This window comes from Manis pentadactyla, chromosome 11, assembly GCF_030020395.1.
Source record: "Manis pentadactyla isolate mManPen7 chromosome 11, mManPen7.hap1, whole genome shotgun sequence".
Classification (NCBI taxonomy): domain Eukaryota; kingdom Metazoa; phylum Chordata; class Mammalia; order Pholidota; family Manidae; genus Manis; species Manis pentadactyla.
Window position 1 is genome coordinate 98,142,172 of NC_080029.1, and position 26,539 is coordinate 98,168,710.

Below are 26,539 nucleotides of genomic sequence, written 5' to 3' on the forward strand. Positions count from 1 at the left end.
TTAAATGTCTTGAAAAGTAGCAGAATATACAAGTGAATATTTGATTTCTAATAGACATTTTAAGGCTGAAAACAATCAGAAATTGCAAAGGGGTTAAATATTTTTACTTAAAAGGAAAAAAGGATTCTGCCCATCTTAAGCCAAATACATACTTAAGAAGTATAACGAAAGCATCAGAAATAGAAAATATATTGTTCAGTATTTGGCTCTAGTTCTTTTGGAATGAAGATACACAAAAAAAAAAAAACAACCCCAAAACTTAACATACTGTATGTATTTGAATTATTATTATTTTTTTACCATTCTTCACCAGTTTTGAGGCAGATAAAATGGTTTTCTGTATCAGTATTATTTCTTCAGTCAGTTACTGATAACAAAAGTAATAGTACAGAGACTGCAAACTTGGCAGGTCTAACAGCTACAATTTCAACAGAAAATTTCAGCACTTAACTAACATTTTATAGATTTTGTTTATCTAATCTATATAAACAATTCTTGTTTTAGCTCTTTTGTTTTAATCAAATAAAGGTAGACTGCCTTATAAGCCTACCACAAACAATGACTCATTTTTGCAATAACCATAGGGAAAGAGCATTATTCTGCTTGTTTCCATACAGCCAAATTAATGCGAGGGTACATTTGAAGTACTTCATTTAGGTTAAGCAACAGGCCAAGTACTTGGGTTATTTAATCCATTGGTAGCTTACCCTTACTTCAATTCATCCATGATCTATTCATATGGTAACTTTAATTCTTTAGATTTAAGGAATCCAGGATGTCTACCTAAAAATTGAAAAGGTAAAATACTATCCAATAAACAACTCCCTGATTTCACAGACAACCAATGCAGGAAGACAGCTATTGGGAGTTGATGGAGAATATCATTCACTGAGCTGTGCTGCAGCTAGACCTTGCTCCTTGAGACCAAGAAGCTGCCAGGTATGTTACAGTACAAGACAGCCATCATTACAGCTCTGATGTGAGTCAGAGTGTGGCTTGTGGTGTTTATAGCCAAAGACAGACACATAAAAAAGCAGCAGTCCTGAAGAATATCTAAGGCATTAATATGCTCTGAAGTTTTTATGTGGAAAGGAGAAAGTCATGGCAGATGAAGCAAGATTGGAGGGTATTCTTTTTGAAAATTATGAAAACCACCAAATATATTTTTCTTTAGTGTAGAAAATGGTAAAATATACAACCATACACATAGCACTTACATTCAATATTTTGCCATTCTGCCTCATTATTTAAATAGTAACTTCACTGGCTAAGCCATTTTAAAGTTATATAGATACCACATTATTTTACTTATAAACAATTCAGTATACATCTCCAAAAATTAAGGTTACTGCTCTTCAAAACCACTATGCCACTTATAATTCATCTCACACTAATAAATTTCTCCAACCTAATTCAAATTACCTGAGAACTACTTCTTTGTTCAGTCTGCCTTCCACCTCTAGAAAATGTCTGATTTTTTTCCATCCAAGGTTTTTTCTGAGTTGCCTGGCAAGTTACATTGGACCAATTTACACCACCTGTAAACAAATGAGATTTAGAAATACAGTTTTCTTATAAATGATGCCAAAACCTAAACTGCCCCCCAGCTTCATGTACAATGCAGTCACTATAAATGTAATACTCGAAATAGTTCTATAAACTTTAAAGTTTATATTTAAATTATTTTCCAGTTTTTAGTAATACTAGTGTCATCTTGCAGAATACCTCCAGCTGGCAGTTTCTCAATTTTATCAGCAAAACTACATTCAAATTAATCTGCATCTCTTTGGAAGGTTTCTTTTTTTTTTGCAGCATCAGCAAACTTCATGCTTAAAAGCAAAGCTCTGAGACAAAGGGGAAAGCAGCGAAACACTGTGGAGAGAATTACCTGCGCACACAGAAGGCTCCACGTGCTGAAACATAAATAGAAAAAAGCAATTATTTTCTGCTTGAGTTATCACCGCGTACCTTGCAAAGCATTTCATGATTTAGTCTAGTGTGAAGCATGCTTATTACAATGTTAGAAAAAACACTTCTCCATAAATGAGTATTTTCATATTAAAAATAAAATAAACATCTTAAACCATCCTTTTGCTAGAGGAATTATTAATGAGAACAAATCCTTCAGCTTCAGCAGAGAACAGACACAAAGACAATCACTGGCACAGACGACTTGTGAAGGAATCAAAGCAGCGCTACATACATTCCCGGCGCTGGCCTCAGGGTTCCGCGACGGCCCCGCCGCGGGCTGGCTGTTACTGTGCTTGGGGCTGCAGTAGCCGCTGTCGCTGTCGATGTCGGCCTCGCTCGCCCCCTGCTCGCTGGAGGACTCTGCAGCAGGGTGGGACGCTCTCCTCCTCCTGCCCCTGGACTTCCAGAGCGCTGGGGCGGAGCTCTCTGAGAGGGACTTGTTAGCAATGTCTGACGGGAAATCTACACGGTAGGAAAGTGACAACTCGTGAGAACCATGCTGATAAATCCCTGTTAAATTATCATTATGATTTAAAGAAAATAAAGATCTAGCTCTGTAAACGGTGAAAATTTTTTGAAAAGATTATCGAAAGGTAAGATGTCCCTGACAAGTTGGTTTATAACGTGATTATGAAAACACAAAATATTTGTATAATTAAAACATTAAAACAAGCCACGATCACCTATTTAACAGAACATCAATATTTTTTAATCCACTGCACCACCCCCCCTCACGCAACCACTGTATCCTCTTCCTCCCCAGAGTTTATGTCTATCCTGAATTCTGTGTTTACAATTCCCTCACTTTAAAAATAGATTTACTACGGATTTTTTATATTCCTCAAACATAAACATGTAATTCTGCAGTTTTAACTTTATAAAAATGAAATCATACATATTCTTCTCTGACTTGCTTCCCACTCCACCACTGCTCCCTATAACATTGGTTTTGAGATTCTGAGCCATGTGACTATAATTCATTAATGTCACTGGAATCTAGAATGCTTATGCATGAATATACCATGTCTTTATCCTTTGTACCACTGATGGGACACTTGGGCTGTTTTGGGGACTTTACTATTAAGAATACTGCTGTAAACATTCTTATACAAACATGCGAATGTGTATGTATTAATGTGAAAGTTTCTCTAAGGTAAATACTACTAGGCCTTAGGAGATATGCATATTCACCTTTACTTGGTAATGCCAAATCATTTTCAAAGGTAATTAAAAGTTTACGTTCCAACAACAGTATATAAATATCCCCAGTGATCCATATACCACCAAATACTTTATACTGCATTCTAGGCTGTAATTTTTGCCAATTGTGGGTATAAAAAGATGGCTTACTATGGGTTTTAATTTGAATTTTCCTGTTTAATAAGGTTGAGCATCTTTTCTGATGCTTCTAGCCACTAATATTTTCCTTTCTGTGAAATAGTTGTTAATTTTACTTTTGGATTATTTGCCTGCCTATTTTTCTATTAAGTTGTCTGTTTCTTATTTTTGTCTTTCACAAATTGCAATCACAAGACATTAAAGTCACAAATTTTCCTTTTCCCACATTTCTGCCCATACATAACTTCTATGCAGCATCAATACAACTTTGAATTGTACCATTTAATACTGTTATCTTTTTCATTATTATACCATAACAAGGCTCCATATTATTCCACTGAGTGGATGTCCTGTACTTCTCTTGACTTGTCACTCATTACTAGACATTGGGAAGTTTTCATTTCAGTGTTTCTGTTACGTGGTTATGATATACACCTTTTATCAAACAGTTCCTTTGCTTTCTAGGGGAAGATTCCACTGGATAGTCACAAAAGTGAGACAGTTGATCAAAAAAAAATTCCTATAGTCCTGCCAAACTGTTTCAGCCCCCTTGCACGGTGTCCCAGGGACCCTGTGGCAAGGTGGGATCATTTTCTTAATGACTCATATGAATTCTTCTATGTCTTCATACTAATCCTTTGTCAGTTATATGCATGGTAAAAATCTTTTCCAAGTTTGTGGCTTGTTCTTTCATTTACTTTTGATAAGTAGAAATTCTTTATTTTAGAAATAGTTTCCTCCCTGGAGTTATAAAGATTACTGCCTGTTTCCTTCTATATGTGGTTTTCCTATTAAGTCCTTAATTCATCTGGAATAAATGTGCATAAATAAATAACGCTATCTCTGTCATTTTCCATACATGTGAGTGTTCCTGGGCTCTCTGTTGAATTCAACTTTTGTATACTGTATTTTTCTTTTATTAGCCAAAAGGAATTAAGATGGCTTAATAGGTCTTGCTTTCTAGGGGAAAAGCTCTTTTTCACAGATGCCTTGGCTCTTATCATTACTCCTTTATTTTAGAATTAGTTTGTCAAGTTCCCAACAATTTCTATTGGAATTTTGATTGGAATTGCATTCACTCTACAGACTAATTTAGGGAAAAATGACATCTGTGATATCAAATTGCCCTTCATAAGCTTAAGTATTTTTTTGAAATACCCTGTAAGTTAATTTCCTACATAAATGTCTCATACACCTTTTGCAAGGTTCTCAGAAACTCTGTATTTCTATTGCTATTGTAAATGGCTTCTCTTCTACTGTTCTTTTAGTAGTACACTGAAATGTAATGAGCTTTTGTATATTATCTCACATCTAGCCAAGTTACTAAACTCTTAAATAATATAAGCTTGTGTTTAAGATATAAATTTGTTGCAAATTCCTTTCAACTGTAACATTTCATTCTACCTGTAATCATTACCATTTAATCCTCAAAAATTAAAAACAAACTAAAGAATAAAAATACCAGTAGAAGGTACAATCCTTAGAACTTGAAAATAAACTAAAACCTAAGAATAATTTTGTACTCAAATTACCTTCATCTTTGCATTTTCTAATTCTTAATGCTTCAGAAAGTTGTCTTTGTGATCACTTAAAGAGCAAACTAATGAAGTAGGGACAATTTTTAAAAGCAGGCCTAGGTTTGAAAGCATGTGGAAATGGGTCACTATGACTACAACACCCAAAGCATAAACTTTTTAAATATATATATTGTGATTCTTTTCCAGTGCCAGTCCAAGTATTTGCCAGAGTCTGTTTAGCTCACTGGCTTTATTCCCTATAAACCACAGAATGCCTATACTATCAGCAAGATTGTTTCCTAATTCCCAGCTTTTTTTCTAATCAACTGTAAAAGGATAACTGGACATATTTCCAAAAGAAAAGGTAGAGCCCAAATGAAAGAAAGTATTTGCCATCTAATTCATTCATCCCAGACAGCATTTGAGTGGAGACTGTAGAGGGGTAAAAATCAAATGAGCCTTTGAACAGAAATAAATAATTCTTGGCCTTGGAAAACTAGTGTCTATGACAATGAGTGAGAGGAGACAGACATCTACTTTATAGCTATGATGAGACACAAATTGGAATTTCAGGTATTAGCGGGAAAGTACCTAGAATAGTGGGAGACTTTGAATTCTTATGCATTACCAGGATAACACTTTTTTACTTAATACTTATATGGTCCTTTAAAAAAGTTTTGACAAAATGATAATCCATCTAGTCCAAAATTTTTACTCGTTTGACAGGATCTAAGTGTCATTCACAGGTTTGGTTCACATCTATGCTAAAGTATAGCACAGAAAACTTGCTAAGTTCTTTCTATAAAGATACTGTAAAATGTTAGGATGTTTATAAAGGGTTTTAATCTAGTTATAAAAACATACACAGAGCTTGCGGGAAGATGGCGGCGTGAGTAGAGCAGCAGAAATCTCCTCCCAAAACAACATATATCTATGAAAATATAACAAAGACAACCCTTCCTAGAATAAAGACCAGAGGACACAGGACAATATCCAGGCCACATCCGCACCTGAGAGAACCCAGCGCCTCGCGAAGGGGGTAAGATACAAGCCCCGGCCCCGCCGGAGCCGAGCGCCCCTCCCCCCCAGCTCCCGGCGGGAGAAGAGCAGGCAAAGCGGGAGGGAGACGGAGCCCAGGACTGCCGAGCACCCAGCCCCAGCCATCCGGGCCAGAGCGCAGGGCCCTCGATACTGGGAAAACAGGGCAGCAAGAACAGTGAGCAGGCACTGGAGGCTGGGCGACAGAGGACATAAGAAAAGCGCGCGACCATTTTTTTTTGCTTTTTTGCTGTTTTGTTTTGGCGAGCGCTTTTTGGAAGTCTTAAAGGGATAGGGACCCCAATACTAGGGAAACAGGGCAGAAAGACCGGAGAGCAGAGGCCTGAGGCTGGCACCGGAGAATAAAGAAAAACGAACGACCACCTTTTTTATTTTTTATTTTTTATTTTTTATTTTTTTTTTTTGGTGGCCGTTGTTTTGTTTTGGCGGATGCTTTTTGGAGGTCTTGAAGGGGCGGGGCGGGTCACTTGGCCCAGAGGTGGGGAATCCGGGATCTCTGGGCACCCTGACCCCTGGGCTGCAGGGAGCAGGGAGGCCCCTTACGGAGATAAATAGCCTCCCAGCCGCTCCTGCTCCAACGCGACTCCACCATTTTGGAGTAGCTGCCCGAGCCAGGCCACGCCCACAGCAACAGCGGAGATTAACTCCATAGCAGCCAGGCAGGAAGCAGAAACCCTGTCTGCACGCAGCTGCGCAGCACAAGCCACTAGAGGTCGCTGTTCTCCCAGGAGAGGAGGGCCAGAAACCAACAAGAAAGGAAGTCCTTCCAGCCGTCACTCGTCCCAGTTCTGCAGACTATTCCTATCACCATGAAAAGGCAAAGCTACAGGGAGACAAAGATCACAGAGACAACACCAGAGAAGGAGACAGACCTAACCAGTCTCCCTGAAAAAGAATTCAAAATAAGAATCATAAACATGCTGACAGAGATGCAGAGAAATACGCAAGAGAAATGGGATGAAGTCCGGAAGGAGATCACAGATGCCAGAAAGGAGATTGCAGAAATGAAACAAACTCTGGAAAGGTTTATAAGCAGAATGGATAGAATGCAAGAGGCCATTGATGGAATTGAAATCAGAGAACAGGAACGCATAGAAGCTGACAGAGAGAGAGACAAAAGGATCTCCAGGAATGAAACAATATTAAGAGAACTGTGTGACCAATCCAAAAGGAAAAATATCCGTATTATACGGGTCCCAGAAGAAGAAGAGAGAGGAAAAGAGATGGAAAGTATCTTAGAAGAAATAATTGCTGAAAACTTCCCCACACTGGGGGAGGAAGTAATCAAACAGACCACGGAAATACACAGAACCCCCAACAGAAAGGATCCAAGAAGGGCAACACCAAGACACATAATAATTAAAATGGCAAAGATCAAGGACAAGGAAAGAGTGTTAAAGTCAGCTAGAGAGAAAAAGGTCACCTATAAAGGGAAACCCATCAGGCTAACGTCAGATTTCTCAACAGAAACCCTACAGGCCAGAAGAGAATGGCATGATATATTTAATACAATGAAACAGAACGGCCTTGAACCAAGGATACTGTATCCAGCACGACTATCATTCAAATATGACGGTGGGATTAAACAATTCCCAGACAAACAAAAGCTGAGGGAATTTGCTTTCCACAAACCACTTCTACAGAACATCTTACAGGGACTGCTCTAGATGGGAGCACTCCTAGAAAGAGCACAGCACAAAACACCTAACATATGAAGAATCGAGGAGGAGGAACAAGAAGGGAGAGAAGAAAAGAATCTCCAGACAGTGTATATAACAGCTCCATAAGCGAGCTAAGTTAGGCAGTAAGATACTAAAGAGGCTAACCTTGAACCTTTGGTAACCACAAATTTAAACCCTGAAATGGCAATAAGTACATATCTTTCAATAGTCACCCTAAATGTTAATGGGCTGAATGCACCAATCAAAAGACACAGAGTAACAGAATGGATAAAAAAGCAAGACCCATCTATATGCTGCTTACAAGAAACTCACCTCAAACCCAAAGACATGTACAGACTAAAAGTCAAGGGATGGAAAAACATATTTCAAGCAAACAACAGTGAGAAGAAAGCAGGGGTTGCAGTACTAATATCAGACAAAATAGACTTCAAAACAAAGAAAGTAACAAGAGATAAAGAAGGACACTACATAATGATAAAGGGCTCAGTCAAACAAGAGGATATAACCATTCTAAATATATATGCACCCAACACAGGAGCACCAGCATATGTGAAACAAATACTAACAGAACTAAAGGGGGATATAGACTGCAATGCATTCATTCTAGGAGACTTCAACACACCACTCACCCCAAAGGATAGATCCACTGGGCAGAAAATAAGTAAGGACACGGAAGCACTGAACAACACAGTAGAGCAGATGGACCTAATAGACATCTATAGAACTCTACATCCAAAAGCAGCGGGATATACATTCTTCTCAAGTGCACATGGAACATTCTCCAGAATAGACCACATACTAGGCCACAAAAAGAGCCTCAGAAAATTCCAAAAGATTGAAATCCTACCAACCAACTTTTCAGACCACAAAGGCATAAAACTAGAAATAAACTGTACAAAGAAAGCAAAGAGGCTCACAAACACATGGAGGCTTAACAACACGCTCCTAAATAATCAATGGATCAATGACCAAATCAAAATGGAGATCCAGCAATATATGGAAACAAATGACAACAACAACACTAAGCCCCAACTTCTGTGGGACACAGCAAAAGCAGTCTTAAGAGGAAAGTATATAGCAATCCAAGCATATTTAAAAAAGGAAGAGCAATCCCAAATGAATGGTCTAATGTCACAATTATCGAAATTGGAAAAAGAAGAACAGATGAGGCCTAAGGTCAGCAGAAGGAGGGACATAATAAAGATCAGAGAAGAAATAAATAAAATTGAGAAGAATAAAACAATAGCAAAAATCAATGAAACCAAGAGCTGGTTCTTCGAGAAAATAAACAAAATAGATAAGCCTCTAGCCAGACTTATTAAGAAGAAAAGAGAGTCAACACAAATCAACAGTATCAGAAACGAGAAAGGAAAAATCACGACGGACCCCACGGAAATGCAAAGAATTATTGGAGAATACTATGAAAACCTATATGCTAAAAAGCTGGGAAACCTAGGAGAAATGGACAACTTCCTAGAAAAATATAACCTTCCAAGATTGACCCAGGAAGAAACAGAAAATCTAAACAGACCAATTACCAGCAACGAAATTGAAGAGGTAATCAAAAAACTACCAAAGAACAAAACCCCCGGGCCAGATGGATTTACCTCGGAATTTTATCAGACATACAGGGAAGACATAATACCCATTCTCCTTAAAGTTTTCCAAAAAATAGAGGAGGAGGGGATACTCCCAAACTCATTCTATGAAGCTAACATCACCCTAATACCAAAACCAGGCAAAGACACCACCAAAAAAGAAAACTACAGACCAATATCCCTGATGAACGTAGATGCAAAAATACTCAACAAAATATTAGCAAACCGAATTCAAAAATACATCAAAAGGATCATACACCATGACCAAGTGGGATTCATCCCAGGGATGCAAGGATGGTACAACATTCGAAAGTCCATCAACATCATCCACCACATCAACAAAAAGAAAGACAAAAACCACATGATCATCTCCATAGATGCTGAAAAAGCATTTGACAAAGTTCAACATCCATTCATGTTAAAAACTCTCAGCAAAATGGGAATAGAGGGCAAGTACCTCAACATAATAAAGGCCATCTATGATAAACCCACAGCCAACATTATATTGAACAGCGAGAAGCTGAAAGCATTTCCTCTGAGATCGGGAACTAGACAGGGATGCCCACTCTCTCCACTGTTATTTAACATAGTACTGGAGGTCCTAGCCACGGCAATCAGACAAAATAAAGAAATACAAGGAATCCAGATTGGTAAAGAAGAAGTTAAACTGTCACTATTTGCAGAAGACATGATACTGTACATAAAAAACCCTAAAGACTCCACCCCAAAACTACTAGAACTGATATCGGAATACAGCAAAGTTGCAGGATACAAAATCAACACACAGAAATCTGTGGCTTTCCTATATACTAACAATGAACCAACAAAGAGAAATCAGGAAAACAACTCCATTCACAATTGCATCAAAAAAAATAAAATACCTAGTAATAAACCTAACCAAAGAAGTGAAAGACTTATACTCTGAAAACTACAAGTCACTCTTAAGAGAAATTAAAGGGGACACTAACAGATGGAAACTCATCCCATGCTCGTGGCTAGGAAGAATTAATATCGTTAAAATGGCCATCCTGCCCAAAGCAATATACAGATTTGATGCAATCCCTATGAAACTACCAGCAACATTCTTCAATGAACTGGAACAAATAATTCAAAAATTCATATGGAACCACCAAAGACCCCGAATAGCCAAAGCAATCCTGAGAAAGAAGAATAAAGTAGGGGGGATCTCACTCCCCAACTTCAAGCTCTACTATAAAGCCATAGTAATCAAGACAATTTGGTACTGGCACAAGAGCAGAGCCACAGACCAATGGAACAGACTAGAGAATCCAGACATTAACCCAGACATATATGGTCAATTAATATTTGATAAAGGAGCCATGGACATACAATGGCGAAATGACAGTCTCTTCAACAGGTGGTGCTGGCAAAACTGGACAGCTACATGTAGGAGAATGAAACTGGACCATTGTCTAACCCCATATACAAAAGTAAACTCAAAATGGATCAAAGACCTGAATGTAAGCCATGAAACCATTAAACTCTTGGAAGAAAACATAGGCACAAACCTCTTAGACATAAACATGAGTGACCTCTTCTTGAACATATCTCCCCGGGCAAGGAAAACAACAGCAAAAATGAGTAAGTGGGACTATATTAAGCTGAAAAGCTTCTGTACAGCAAAAGACACCATCAATAGAACAAGAAGGATCCCTACAGTATGGGAGAATATATTTGAAAATGACACATCCGATAAAGGCTTGACGTCCAGAATATATAAGGAGCTCACACGCCTCAACAAACAAAAAACAAATAACCCAATTTAAAAATGGGCAGAGGAACTGAACAGACAGTTCTCCAAAAAAGAAATACAGATGGCCAACAGACACATGAAAAGATGCTCCACATCGCTAATTATCAGAGAGATGCAAATTAAAACTACAATGAGGTATCACCTCACACCAGTAAGGATGGCTGCCATCCAAAAGACAAACAATAACAAATGTTGGCGAGGCTGTGGAGAAAGGGGAACCCTCCTACACTGCTGGTGGGAATGTAAGTTAGTTCAACCATTGTGGAAAGCAGTATGGAGGTATATCAAAATGCTCAAAACAGACTTACCATTTGACCCAGGAATTCCACTCCTAGGAATTTACCCTAAGAACGCAGCAATCAAGTTTGAGAAAGACAGATGCACCCCTATGTTTATTGCAGCACTATTTACAATAGCCAAGAATTGGAAGCAACCTAAATGTCCATCAATAGATGAATGGATAAAGAAGAGGTGGTACATATACACAATGGAATACTACTCAGCCATAAGAAAAGGGCAAATCCAATCATTTGCAGCAACATGGATGGAGCTGGAGGGTATTATGCTCAGTGAAACAAGCCAAGCGGAGAAAGAGAAATACCAAATGATTTCACTTATCTGTGGAATATAAGAACAAAGGAAAAACTGAAGGAACAAAACAGCACCAGAATCACAGAACTCAACAATGGACTAACAGGTACCAAAGGGAAAGGGACTGGGGAGGATGGGTGGGTAGGGAGGGATAAGGGGGGGAGAAGTATGGGGGTATTAAGATTAACATGCATGGGGGGGTAGGAGAAAAGGGAGAGCTGTACAACACAGAGAAGGCAAGTAGTGATTCTACAACATTTTGCTATGCTGATGGACAGTGACTGTAAAGGGGTTTATAGGGGAGACCTGGTATAGGGGAGAGCCTAGTAAACATAATATTCGTCATGTAAGTGTAGATTAGTGATACCAAAAACAAAGCAAAAAAAAAAAAAAAAAGGGCAGTTCCTGTGTGGTAACCTCCAACGAGTTCTACACAAGGGTATAAAGGGCATATAAAAGTGTAGGCAAAGGGTCTGTTTGTGTTTATACAAAGGATCAAAGCCTAATTGGGCTACCCCGAAAATGAACTAAGATACGATATGAAAAAGAACTTCCAACATCTGCACTCTCTGGAAGACTCATGCCAGAAGATGATCATCAAAAAACACCAACAAAGATCCACACACTGCTACAGCTGTAGATGCACCCATCCCACCAGTTCCTGGACTTGCCATGGGAATGAGGAAGGAGATATCTAAGCTGGCCTGTGCATACAGTAAAACAACAAATTTGACTGGATCTATACTGTTGGAACTCAACCAAGAATTTGGAGAAGTGCAAATTGTAGCGCTCCAAAGTCTTACAACTACAGACTATTTACTGTTAAAAGAACATATGGCATGTGAACAGTCCCCAGGAATGGGTTGTTTTAAGTTGTCTGATTTCTCTCAGACTGTTCAAGTTCAGTTGGACAATATCCACCATATCATAGATAAGTTTTCACAAATGCCTAAGGTGCCTTAATGGTTTTCTTGGTTTCACTGGAGATGGCTGGTAATTACAGATATGCTTTGGTTATGTAACTATACTCCTAATATGTTAATGTGTGTGCGCAATTTAAGTAGTAGCTTAAAACCTATATAGGCTGAAGTTACTCTACAAGAAGATATGTCAAAGAAATAATCAATCTTCCCATGTTTTCTTCCGCCTGCTACTTCTATAGCTTTTCTTCTTCCTTCCTAATTACAACCCTTAAATAGAATTTGTGCCTCATATCAAATTTACCGAGTATCATAATTCTTCCAAGTGGTAAAGATACCTCAAGACAAATGCTGGGCATAGAAGCCACAGGGCATAAATATGCAAAGAAATAAAAAGCTAACCTTTTCAAACAATATTGCTTCTCTCTCACTTACCAACTTCACATTTCCCTGTATGGCCCCGGAAGATGACTGGTTAGCCAGAGACGGGTAAGATTCCTCAAGGGAGGGACAACCTAAGACAGGCACAGTCGCAGGGGGGCCATCAGGTGAGAAATTGGGGATCAACAGAGGTGAGGCTTAGAACCTCACCCGCCCTGTTCTGAGAGAAATCTTCTGCATACGTGGATGTTTTATTGCCCTTGTCTAGCTTGGATTAACACATAGTCTACAGGCACACACCTGATCATCTACATTTGCTCTCTTACAACACTAAACTATGTTTTCTACCTTTATCTTGTATCTACCTACCACTTCAGCATTTTATTAAAAATAATAATAATAAAGAGAGAAATGTGGTATCCACATATAAATCAAGTATAAAAACCAAATGAGTATTCATATTTGAACTGACTGTTTAGAGTTCATAATGCATGAGCAAAACCGAAAGTTTCTGTGATGACTGCCCTTGCACTGTTCACTATGTAACTTAATTCATTATGTAAGAATTTGTTCTACATGTAAGAACTTGTTTGTTATGCCTCAGAAGATTGGAGACTGACGAAAATTAGGCTTGGGGTGGATTAATGATTGTGCATTGAGCATTGACTCCCCTATACAGAATTTTATTGTCGTTAACAACCATTTGATCAATAAATATGAGAGATGCCCTCACAAAAAAAAAAAAAAAAAAAGGACAGACTTCCAATGGTAAAATAAATAAGTAACTGGGATGTAATGTATAGCATAAGGAATATAGTCAAGATATTGTAACAGCTTGGTAGGGTGATAGCTGGAACCTAGAATTATGTATATAAATGTTCTACCACTGTGTTGTACACTTGAAACTAATGTAATGTAGTACTGTGCGTCAACTACCCTTCAATAAAAAATAATTATTTAAAAAAAAAAAAAAAAAAAAAAAACATACACAATTTTGATTTCTACCAAAATTAGTCCCTCAAATTTCTATTATATCTGCAAAATTCCATCTCTGAATTCTGAACAGCCCCATCACTGTAAGGGGGATAAGGAAACTTCCTCACGCCCTTCTCAAAATTGTATATGAGCAAGCAAGCAAGCTGAAAGAAAATTAAGGACCTGTTTTATCCTTACTAGAGAATTTCAAAAAGTGGCAGGATAAACAGAAGGATAAGTCTGGAATCCTGAAAAGTGGTACAGTTCCCAATTATAAACTCAATGCATGACAACAGATAAAAATCAGTGATGTGTATAAAAGAACATTTGCCTTACCGGTTTGTTGTGAAGCATCCACGAGGAGCACAATTTTTGATCGATTATCAGGACCTGCTGCATTTGTCTCTTTCTGGGTAGCTACATTTTTCACCAGTGGCCTTTTGCTTTTTATGTGCTGTTGTAAAAGCTGTTGCTAATTAAAAAAAAAAAAATTAAGACTTTACTCAATGTATGAAACAAAATACACATCCACGATAAAATACACCTAAATGTATACTCTAAATTAGTGCTCCCAAACCATGGAGAAACAGGATTATTAAGGCTTTCATGAAATTATCTGCAGCCAACTATAATAGGCTAAATAATGTATTTTACACACATTTATATACTGTTTTTCAAGTAACCATTAACACTACTATGATTGATATTCTTTTTTCTTCATTTTTAATTGTTACTTGCATTTTTAATTTTTTCAGTCAGGAATTAATCAATAATAGGAGTATAATCATGTCATGTAAGGAGTTGTAACTTATCCAAAGGCTAAATTTTAATTTTATGATAGCAATGAAGTACAAACTTTCTGCTTTAGAGTTTATAAAGAAAATATTAAAAAGCTGATCCTTTCCTTCATTTTTTTATTATGCATTATTGATATACACTCTTATGAAGGTTTCACATGAACCTTTCCTTCATTTTTAAAAATATATGAGTACTCACTTAATAGCAATTTACACAGTAGAACTCTGAATTTAACTTCCAAATTCAAGTCCTGGAGATGCACTGAGAAATCATGTTTCTTCAACATTTTAAAGTTATGTACTATTATCTATTTCTAATTGCACTTATTTCTTTTCATTCTCAGAAATCCCCAAAGGATTTCCCTTGATCCAGAGTGTTTCCGTGAATGAAGAGTAAAAGCTTTTCAAAGGAACCTCTGCTGCTTGTTTCTTTTTTAATTTGTAGAAAGTATGCCAGAAGATAGCAAAGACTTTTCACTGAAGAAGCAGGGCCAGTGGAATCCAGAAAAGTATCAACTCCTGAATAAAGTCATAAGATAATCTAAAAAGTCACTCTGCTTTCTATTAGCTCAAAAGTGCCAAGAAAGAAGGTTTTCCTTCTTACTTGCTTTGACATTAAGGCCTCAATAGAAAAGTCATCCTTCAGTTAAGAAACAGTTATCTAGTTCATTCTCTTGTAATCTGAAGGCTGTTCCTATTAAAAATTCACAATATAAACAATGAAGTTGGAGGGATTTAATCAATCACAAATATTCTTTCTCATAATACCTCCTGCTGATTTTTGAAGACTTGAAATATCATGAAATATATTAGCTATTCAACACTGCTAGCATAGGACCCAAACTACTTAATATTAGTATCACTATGCAATTTTTATCACTAAGTTAAAATAATAAGGCAATATTTGTGCATATTTCTGTGAAATTTTCTGAAGGAACCTGAAGATGACTATAAATCAAATCACTAAGAATGAAGAACTTCAAATAAGAAATAGGAAAAATGACATTATAAACACTATATCCTTGACTATTTAATAATAGTGAACAAAACATTTTATAGTAAATTCAGCATTAAAGGCTATCAATACAAGCAGCATATTATTTACACTATTATTAGTAAGAGAAATACAAAACAGAAGACAATTAAAACCAGTCACTTACTTTTGGTGGTACTGGTCCTCTGTTACTGTTTCTGCTTCGATGACTGGACAATGGGAAGACCTGTCCAAGCTGATTTGGACGCTCAGTGCATTCTGTGGTTATAGTATTTACAGTATTTGCAGCCTGAAAAGTGTTGGAGTAAGGTGCAGGAAAAGGATGATAGAAACCCATAACTTGGGCACATGGTGCTGGCATCAGCTGATAATATGTATACTCTGTAGAAACAGGTGGCTGAGCAGATATAATGGGGTAGGCAAGGTATGGTCCCGCAGGGTTTGGATTCGGCTGTTGCCATCGTATATCACTGTTGTATAATGGAAACTGCCTGTGAAACCAAATCAAAAAAAGAACAAATCTATTGCCAAGTCTAAAAGTGATGTTAAAGCAAAATCTCTTAACTCATTTTAATATAAAAAAAAAAAGTACAGAACAGGGCTTCATAATAATTCCGAAAAAGCAGATAAAATTACCATCTTATAAATTTCTTTGCTATAATTAGACTATTATGTACATGTAGTAACAATTTAGAAGACAATATTAAGGAATTAAACCTAATGGTTTTACTGCATTCCTAAATATTAACAGTGTATACCTTTCTTATTTGTAACTCTCTGCTCAACCTCCCCCAGATATTTCCACCTAAAAGTTTAACACCTAGCTGCTGGATCTGACAACAAAGGCAGACCAAAGCTCCCATTCAATGCGAACAACTGTGACAGCCTACTGCAAAAAGCAGGGCAAGGTGATCACTGTGTAAGGTGATCAGTAGGATGATTGATTTGATCCCTCTACCTCTCATTCTTCAGCTCAGTCCCAGCGCTTCCTATTCCTTCCCCGTACTCCCCCTAACCACTTAGCTAGGCCCAGCTCCCCTCCTTGGCAATGGAATCAGGTTCCAGTCCAAGCGATAGAAGAGAAGCGGCAGGCCTGTCCACTACCATCTTATCTTAGCAGAAGGGCTCCTGTAGTGCAGTTCCTATACAGCAACAGTGAGATTCTTCCTGTCTCAGCTGCCCTCTTCAAAGAAGGCTGCTGCTGAAGAAGGAGGGGGCATGGGGAGTTGAAGCATAGAGCTCTTCCTCACCAGTACCATGACAAAAGCAAAATGAAAAAAAGCTCACTGCCATAACTCTAAAAATACGTTTAATCTGCTAACTGGCTTATTATATTCATGAGTGCTCATAGATTATTTGTTAAGGTAAGAAAAATCAGATTTATCAGACTGTATACATGGCCATTTTGTCAAATACAGAAATATTAATATTAAATTTAGTTTACAAATTACTTTGAACATAGTCCAATAGAGGTCAAAGATTTTTAATATAATGCTAACTTCAACAGAGAAGGATCCCTCACTGTCCAATCCCCAAAACTACTGAGATTATTAACTTGAATATTTAGTATCTGAGAAAGTAGTTTAGTGGTCTCATATGTCACACATCCAGAAATTCTCAAAGAATGTGTCACATAAGTTAAAAATGTGTAGAAATAATGACTGCCTTAGCCCTCAGGGGTTGGTTGGAAAGAAGTTGCTTCATCCATTTACCCAAAGTGCCAGAGAAGTACAATTTTCTATGTGTGATATAAACTTGAAAGAGGTTAAAAGTACTTCTTATACAGCAAAAAAATGAACTATATGAATGACATTCTAATCATTCAGTCTAAGCAGGGTCAGAAAAGTTATCATGATTATCACAAGTTACACCTTAACCACTAGGTCACACATTATCTAAATTACAAGCATTTTGCTAACTCACCCTCTTGACTATATAGCACAGAAGCTAAAGTTAAACTAGAATCAGTCTAGAGTTATCTGCTAACTATAAAAGCTTCAAAGTTAAGGGCCATCCCTTAGTATTTTCTTCTTATGCCAGACTGTTGGCAATTATGATTAGATTCTAACCTCAAAAAAGGGTTTCTGTTCACCTCTTTCTGAATAATCCATTCCTCCCTTTGAATCAATTTATTTCAAACAAATTTCAATGGCTTATTGTAGGAGATATAACCAAAGAGCTCTATTTCCTCTTAGAAAGAATCAGAAAATAATCTGTTAACAATTTTCAAATTTCTACATCATCTGGTTTTATTCACTTCTCTTAAAATATAGAGAAATGGTTAATGTTTAAAAGCTACCAAGAAAAAAACTAAGAAGTCTCCTTTGTCAACTCTGTATTTCCCTACTCCTTTTTCTCCCCCACAAAAAGAAAACAATACTAAGCAAATTACCTATTAGACTGGTTTTCCTGTACAAACGGATAACAGGTAATCAGGTAGCTGGGAATTGGAGTTGGTTCTACACCAGAAACATTTCCATTATCATTTGGTAGTGCCATAGGGATCATAAATGTATCAGGATTCTTCTTCTGGGGAATAAATGGCTCTACCTCAGCTGACAGCTTGACATTCTTTAAAGAGAAAGTGAAACACATTAACAAATGAGCAAAAAAACTTAAATAATACACATTCATAATTTTAAAAGAGAAGAACCAGTCTCTACAAACAGTAATTAGTCTCTCCTAAGTATTCACCAAAGGAACAGCAAGGTCAAATTAAATAATTAAATATGATGGGGTTATTTAGACAAAACCATCAAATAAAATAGAGAAACCTTATCAAAGGTTACTATATTTGAAATCATTTCTTACACAATCAAAGCTGTTAAAACAATTAAGAGTACAAGGAAGTAATACCTCAGAGTCCAAAAATAAAGCTGGTAGTAAGAAATCTAGTTCTCCAGACAAAACAAGGTGTTTTTAATTTTGTTAGGAGGAAAAAAATCATTAAACAGAATTCAGAAGGAAAATTGTTTGAATAGTCTAAAAAAGTAGTCTATTTCTGTCCATTTCAGGAAGTCAGATTACTGTGGCTAAATTAAAAGGAAGGAAAATGTCTAACATGAATGAAAAAAGAAAAAAATTGTAGAGGAAAAAACTTCTGGTTCACACAGTTAAACACAGAGTAAGTACTGAGTTTCCCAGTAGGGAAGCTGAGCAAAAAGTATTCCAGATTATGAACACCATTTTAGTTTATTTTGTATCCTTTCTTATAAATCAAGATATATAAAAGACATTTAAAAAACTGAAGTATTTATGATTGCACCTGTGGATGACAAAACTATAAAGAAAAGTAAATAAGATCCATAAAACTCAGGACAGGAATTACTCTTATGAAAGAGGAAGTTGTGACTGGGAGAAGGGACCTGGAAAGCTTCTGGGGTTATCTGCAAAGTTCTATATCCTAACTTGGATGACACGCAGTATTCACCTTATAACAATTTGTTTAGCTGAACATTGATTTTATGCAGTTTTCTGTATTTGCTGTATTTAACAATAAATTTTAGAAATTTAATTATATAAGGAAAAAAATCTACAGGCACATTCTCTAAAAGGAGAATGTTAAAAATCACATAAATACTACAATCTACAAAGATATTAAATACTTCTTAATGAAACCAGTAAGTGCCATGATTCAACACCTCAAGGCAGTAAGTCCTAACCAGAACTTTTCCCCAACAAACCCACCGGGGTGGCATTTATTAGAAACTCTCACCAAGACAGTTCTCAGAATAAATTTCAGAATGTTGCTCACAAAAGTAATCAGTAACAAACCCAAGAAAATCTGAACAGGACTTGATATGCTCAGTGTAAAGCCTTTATTCAGAAAAATTGCTAAAAATCCACTTTAAATATTCAGAAATACTTGTAAAAGGGGGTGGGAGGACCCGAATTATATAGCAGTATTAACTCAATAACCTTCCTATCTACCTGGTTTAACTCTGAAGTCTATTTTGGTACTATTATCCAAATCTGAAGTAGATATGGTAATTGTACTTAACAAATATCTGTGAACTGAAGTTGGCTTCTTAAATTTCAACATGAGTCAAAAACTACTTCAAATGCCAATTTAAGTCAGTAACTTACACAGTGGTAGTCATTATAACTCAAAACTTAATTTACACAAAGTATAAAGTATTGACCTAATAAGTGTTTTCCCAGAGAAAAAAGCTGATTTTCAATGGTAATGCACAAATAATGGAAACTTACTTTATATGTAGCTCATACATATGCATATGAAAAGTGAAAACTTACATCACATTTTAACTACACTAAAAATGTAATTTTTAGGATTTCTTTTAAAAATCAAAAAATCCTTTAAACATACAAGAACTCTCTTAGTTTTATAAATCTGGACTAGAAGACATTAGAATTTTTTTTAGAACAAGGAATGTGGTTACATCAAATTCTCAGTCTAACATGAAAAAAGGAACAATACTAATACAATTCTAAAGAAATATTAATTTTAAAATAATGAAACCAGTAAGTGGAATGTAATCTAATGTTTCAACGACTCAATTGAATACCTCAAGGCAATAGTCTTAACCAGAACTTATCCCCAGCAAACCCACTAGGGTGGCATTTATTAGAAACTCTCACCAAGAAACAAACACTTTTCCTGACCCCCCTCCAAATAATATCAACTCATAAATTAATTTCTTTGGAAACAACATTCAAATTCTTACTCAAGTCAAAAGTTGCAACAAGTTTTTTATACCTAGTTTCATCTGTACTTTTTAAGAGCTTATTATAGAGTGTCATACATAATTTATAACTAATGTTTGCACACATATACAGTATATACTTAAAATTTGTACTGGTTTCTATTCTAAACACAATTCTAGATATCAGAGTTCAACAATAAAAACTCACAAACACTGAAATGATCCTTTGTTTTTAGCAAAAAAGAAAAGCTACTGTAGTCGACAGCTGCACAAACAGAAGATGTCACTAGCAGGAACAGACTGGCAAACTTTCTCCTATAAACCAAATCTGTATGGTTTTAAAAGTTGCTTATTGTGATTTTGGGGCCAGCTTTCAGTATCATGTATTAAAATGCAGCACCTGTTGCTCTCAGGTCTGAAAAGTAATGTTAAGTTCTCCAGCTGTTTTTAAAATCCACATAATAAAACCCATACAGAGAATACCTTAAGGAAGCAACAGATTCTGGCAATATTTCAATAGTATAGAAATCAAAGAAAAATGTCTTACATAGTAGACTACAAAACGTTATGAAAAAATTAGACTAGTTACCTCATATGATATTTCTTCTTCCTTTGAATTTCTGTTTAGTCTCTCTACTTTTGCCAAAATCTACTTAGAAATCAGAAATTTTACAACAGAGAGTTGTCTCAAGGAAAATACAAATATGGAGTAAGTCTAAACTACAAAGAACAAAATCTATTGAAGTACTACTTGTTTTAAAAAGGAAAAGTCTACATAATAAAATTATCTTTATCTTTCAGAAATTACTTCAGATTTTTCCAAATAAACGTTAATTCCAGAAACCTGTATTTGAAAATAAAAAACCAGGCAGTTTAACTACATTCATCTTAAATTTTGCATATATTAAAACAATTGCCAATAAAACTTCTTTGATGTGAATAATCTAGAAAACCCAACAATTTAGCAGAACATGAAAACATAAAAACCTTGTTTAAGAGTTTATTAAATGCATTCAGATCACTGAGCGTCTATGTAAGTCACCAAATATGCACTGATCACGTTCTGAGAAGGGCACTGTACTAAGGGAAAATCATTTCTACAAAGCACACAACAGCAGGAAATGCACACTAAATTCCTCCGAGATAGAACCACCAGAGTGCAAATAATTTTCCCAGATTAAGCAATATACAAATGACACCCACTTAAAATCAAATTGAAGTAGATCAGAAGGCACTCTCCCACAGTGAAATTTCAGTATGTACCACACACCCACAGAAAAATATGACCATGGAAACCCTACATATTCTTTAATATAAAAATATGGTATATCAAACATTAATATATTTTACATCTCTCAGCTACAGACAAAATAAATAAATGATCAATGCTTAAGGGGTATCTGCTAGCTGTATTGTTTTCTGATTGTAATGGCTTATATTTAAATATGCCCAAAAATATTGCAGTAAATATAAAACATATATATATATATTTTTTAATATTGTTTAAGAGTTTATTAAATGCAAGAAAAAGTGAGGAAAAAAGTATTTAGCTTAGACTAGATGTCCACGTGCCATTCATCTTTTCCCCTTTTTGTTAAAACAGACTGCATCTAATTCTGTTAAAATCTGACGGTGATTTTCTAAAATTCAACTTTCTAAACTTAATACTAGTATTTGGATTACCTAATTTATTAGCTTCTGGTTTTTCAGTTTTTTTTCTCTCTTGGTGTGATGGGGTGTTTCTCCCCTAACTTCTTGCCATGGATGCCTAATCTCAGTTTTCCTTTTAAAATGTTTAACAATGACGCATTTGTGACAATGCATTTGCCTCAAAGCATAGCTTCAGCCACATCCGATGGGTTTTCATACATAGTGTTTTCATATGCAGTGTTTTATTACTTTTCGATAATCTATAATTTACTTTATTTCCTCTTTGGTATAAGGGCATAAGGAAAAAAATGCCTTTTTAAATTCACAAATTCTATCATCACAAATGGGCATTATAACATTCTTTATTATAAAAATGTTACTTCTAAAATTTAAGACAAATCATTTACTTATATCCATTAACAGCCAACTACAAGTACTACTGAATAATAAGCATTTTATAGTAACTTATTCAGAATAAATTTAGTTTGCAGTGCTGATATTGAGTTTATAAATTATTTAAAGGAAAGAATTATAAGCCAGATGATTTTATATCTTCATTGGTGAACAGTGATTTGAATGAAATCATACAAATTTGTCACACATTTTCTTTCCTAGAATTTAAGACATTAGTCATCAATGTTTCAAATTATTTTAAAATAACTTATTTAATATTAATGTACTAAAAATTAAGCCAATGTTTAAATTTGATAAGAAAGAGAATGTAAACTTCAAGTGTTCTGTTACTTCTCTAAGGTCATTGTTCATTTAAAAAAATCTCAAAACACTGTCCTAAATTTCCTAAAAATAGAAACACTAAGCCTTTATAAACAAAATGAACTCCATTATTTATTCTTCACATCCCTTTACACCAGCTTTTTTTTTAACATACAAAATAAAAATGAATTATACCAAGTAATATGTGTTCTGAGACCACCTAATTGTGGCAGTTGAAATTAAGCTACTTGTTTTGATTTAAGTCTTGCTAAAAGAGAATACCCCTGCGGGTTATCTTCTGGTTATAACATTCTTTCAAACCGTCCTTATTGCAATTAAAACTATTATCTAGTACAAAATCCCAATAACTTATTTTTTATAATCTTGATCAACATATACAATTTATCCTTTTACACAAACACTTCATATTTTTGTGAAGCAACATGAATTCCTCCAGGCAAAACACTCTAAGATTTTTTTGTAAAGTTACAGTTGTGAAATAATCCAAGGATTTCAATTCAGTTAAGATAAAATGCAAAAAGTTTTTATTAGGTACCATTTTTAAATATGAATTGCTAACTATTACAATATTATACGAAGTTTTAATGCTGTGGGCATTCCCAGAAATTCTAAATCCAAATCAGCCTGGTTTTAAAAAATAAACGTTTTGTGAAGAAAAATGAAAACTGAGCACATATCACATATATTAATGACTTACACTTACCTAAATTCACTTCATTAGTAAAAACATAAAAGTATATTCCAAATAACCTGGAAAAGCCATTACGCTTATTCTGTGGTATTGTGGAATCAAGAACTATAAAATGTTTAAAAATCTGTTCTAGCCTCTAAGCCACCATCAAGTTGATAGTTTGTGCCTTTTTTCAATGATGGATCTCTCTGAGAGTATGATGAAAATAATGGAGACTTGTCCCATAAAAACGCTAATATAAACTGAAACACACTCCTTCCAGATCCATCCACAGACCCCCGAATTAAATGCCTACAGACGGATCTCAGTTCTCTATGAGTAGGTGTAGGGAGAAGGGAGGGTAGTTGAAATTATTCTCTCATTTAATGTTAGGCTGGAGAAAAGGGAGGTAGGTGATCCTGGAGGAAAAAAAAAAATGGAAAAAAATTCTTCAACAAAAAACCTCCCTACATTCATACTTTTCTTTAATCTTTAAATTTCTAAAAGGTTTTAACAGCTTGTGGACTTTGCAAAAATAAAGGATAAGAGAGGCTCTCTAGCATAAATAATTTGCTCATAGCTCTTGCTATTAAGGTAATCATACACAAATAAATACGCTAAAAGTTACCATTAAAAAGTTAATTACATTTCTTCTAGGATGAAAGGACCCTAAGTATACATATTACAGCATTACTGGTTACAGTTGGGGCATCTTGGTCAACGACTAAAATGTTTAATTTAACCCTTTCATCAGTGACACACATACAAGAAAATTGCTTCAAAAAATTTCCTATTCATGTGTCAGGCTTTGAAATCTCAGGCATATTTTTGATAGATACCTTAAACAGTTATTTTTCATTAAACTGGATATAGGCTGTATGTAGAATACTCTGGGTCACAGGAAAGCCTGTACATATTTCCCAAGAGGCTCGGATTATTTTTCCTTTGATAAATCCGTGTACTGTTTCATAAAACTCATTTGTGTTTTCAGAGTCACAGTCACATAAAGTCTTTTTTTAAATATAGCTTTTGTAAAAACAAATGTACACACTAAGACGCAGCGTTTTGCCTGCTAAAAAGACCCGGTTTCCAAATAAACACTGGCTCTGACTAGCTACATAAGTACATGTAGAAATTTGGGAAATCGTGCCTCATTTATTCAGGTGCTAATTACCATTTGTAAAAATTAGGTAAATCATCCGTTTCCCTTTTTCCTTCATCTATTTGCCTAATTTACCAATGGGCAAGGACGTCTGTTAAAGAAAATGGAAAGTAACGTTCCAATTCATCAAATTAAGTTTTCTCATAGGGGTCTCAAGAATGGAAAATACTGAAACTGGGGAAGGGGGGGGTATTAATTTTAGATTCTCTTTTACATTGTCATTACCCCTGCCTCCCAGCACCTACAAGCACGGATAATCAAGAATTTGATGCCATTAAAAACAAAACAGAACAGTAATGAACCACTTGGTAAATATGAAAACGGGGTCGGAAATGAAGTCAATGTCCCGGGTCCTTAAAACGTCTAAACTCCATTTCTTAAAAACACTGATTTTTCCAAATTGGATAGAAGGGTAGGGGAAAACCGTGGTATTTCATATCTTAAAGGGAACACATCCCTAAAACCACAGAAAAAAACAAAGCTTCGCTCAATGGAACGTAGATCTAAAAAGCCGATAACCCCACTTCCATCTGTAGTTATCACACATTCTCTCAAAGTCTTTCTGGGTAAGATGACTTCAAAAAGCCTTTCCACCTGGAAAACACATTCCTGAAATGAAGGGAATGGGGGTGGGGTGGGGTAGATGTAAGATTAGCTGGAAGTTATAACCCTCCTCTCCCGGGGGCACTGACGAGCTGGGAGGCCTGGGGCCCCTCTCACCGAGCCCTGAGCGGCGGCAGGAGCCAGTGCCCGGCCCGGGGGTCGGGCGGGGGAGGGGACGGCCGGGCGGGAAGAGCCTCCGGGCCGCAGGCAGCGCCTGGAACAATGCGAGAGAAGCGCGCCGTCAGGCTCCCCAGCGAAGGCGGGGGCGGCCTCCGGCCTCCAGGCCCACACTCGGAGGCCAGGGCCCGCCCGCGGGGCGCAGTGACCCCCAGCCCCCCGGCCCCGTCCGAGCCCGCGTACCTGGTCTGCGGGGGCTCGGTCCATGGCGCCTGCAGCCGCAACGGGCCCACCTTAGTTGGTGTGGAGAGCGCCTCGGGCCGCTTTCTCCATGGCCCCCCGCTCGGGCCCGGCCAGGGCTCCGCTCCTCCGCCTGGATAGCACTGGCCCCGACACGAGAGCCGGGCTACGCCACTAGCCGAGGAGGTGGCCCCAGCTCCGGGCGAAGGAGGAGGCACGGCAGCCCCGGGGAGGGATCATCTGGGACGGGAGCCGAAGAGGGCCGAAATGGGCGGGAGGCGTAGCCGCAAATGGCGGCGCTCGGAGGGGGAGAAGAGGGCAGTGGGCGGAGGGACGGCCGACCGGAGCCTGGGCTGGTGGGCCTGCAGGCTGAGGCCGGTGGAGACCCGCAGCCGCACGGGCCCCCAACCACCCTGCACTTTGCGCCGGACTTCACTGCCTCTCCGGACTGGTAAACTGGACGAGTGTCAGGCCGCTTGCGTCCCAGGACACCCGGGTTCTAGTCTTCAGGGACCTCGGAGACCACTTCATTATCCCAAACCACGTCCCTGTGGTGTTCGAAGAGCATTTAGCTGCCCGCTGTACATATGACCCTTCTTTAGGTTACCCAGCTAAATGGAGTAGTGACTGACTAAAGGACAATACCACAGAGAGGCCACCAGAGAAAAACTGTGGAGGCTCCACAAATACTGATTATGTAATTAATTAATTGTCCAGGTCAAGGCCCACCTCCAGGCTGACCATGCCTACCTTATTTTACCCAGAGTGTGTATCCCACCAAGCAAGAGGTAATTATATACTGGTATGTTGCTTTATTCCACCGTAGTTATTGATTGTTCCTTTTATCCCCAGTTCATTAGCTCCTTGAGAAAAGAGACTGCCATGAAACTGGACACTTGGGAAAGCATGGCAGATTCCCTCCTCAGACACATGCTCCAACACTTAACCCTTCCCTTCTTGTTTAAGGGTCAGCTCCAGAGAGGAAAAGAAAAGTTAAAAACTATAAAAGATAAAATTACCTTAATAAAGGAAGAGATTAGAGGTGGCCCCTGCTTGGGGGACCAATGTGGAGAGTCACACTGGCAAAGAGAATTTTAGGGA

General features: G+C 37.1%; 1 protein-coding gene across 2 annotated transcripts in view; it reads right to left on the minus strand.

The window, feature by feature from the left end:
* Nucleotides 1-25,667, minus strand: part of SECISBP2L (SECIS binding protein 2 like) — a 72,594-nt gene extending 46,927 nt beyond the window's left edge. Inside the window, exons 1-8 of one of the 2 annotated variants that reach the window (XM_036895141.2) lie at nt 25,442-25,667; nt 20,851-20,910; nt 17,990-18,168; nt 15,764-16,088; nt 14,143-14,278; nt 2,204-2,433; nt 1,889-1,913; nt 1,423-1,538 (exon numbers count right to left, since the gene is read on the minus strand). In XM_036895141.2, coding sequence (XP_036751036.2) covers nt 1,423-1,538; nt 1,889-1,913; nt 2,204-2,433; nt 14,143-14,278; nt 15,764-16,088; nt 17,990-18,168; nt 20,851-20,910; nt 25,442-25,465 — 1,095 coding nt within the window. In that variant the 5' untranslated portion in view covers nt 25,466-25,667. The remainder of the gene's footprint in view (nt 1-1,422; nt 1,539-1,888; nt 1,914-2,203; nt 2,434-14,142; nt 14,279-15,763; nt 16,089-17,989; nt 18,169-20,850; nt 20,911-25,441) is intronic. The other variant, XM_036895144.2, reaches the window with a different exon arrangement.
* Nucleotides 25,668-26,539: the final 872 nt, after the last annotated feature.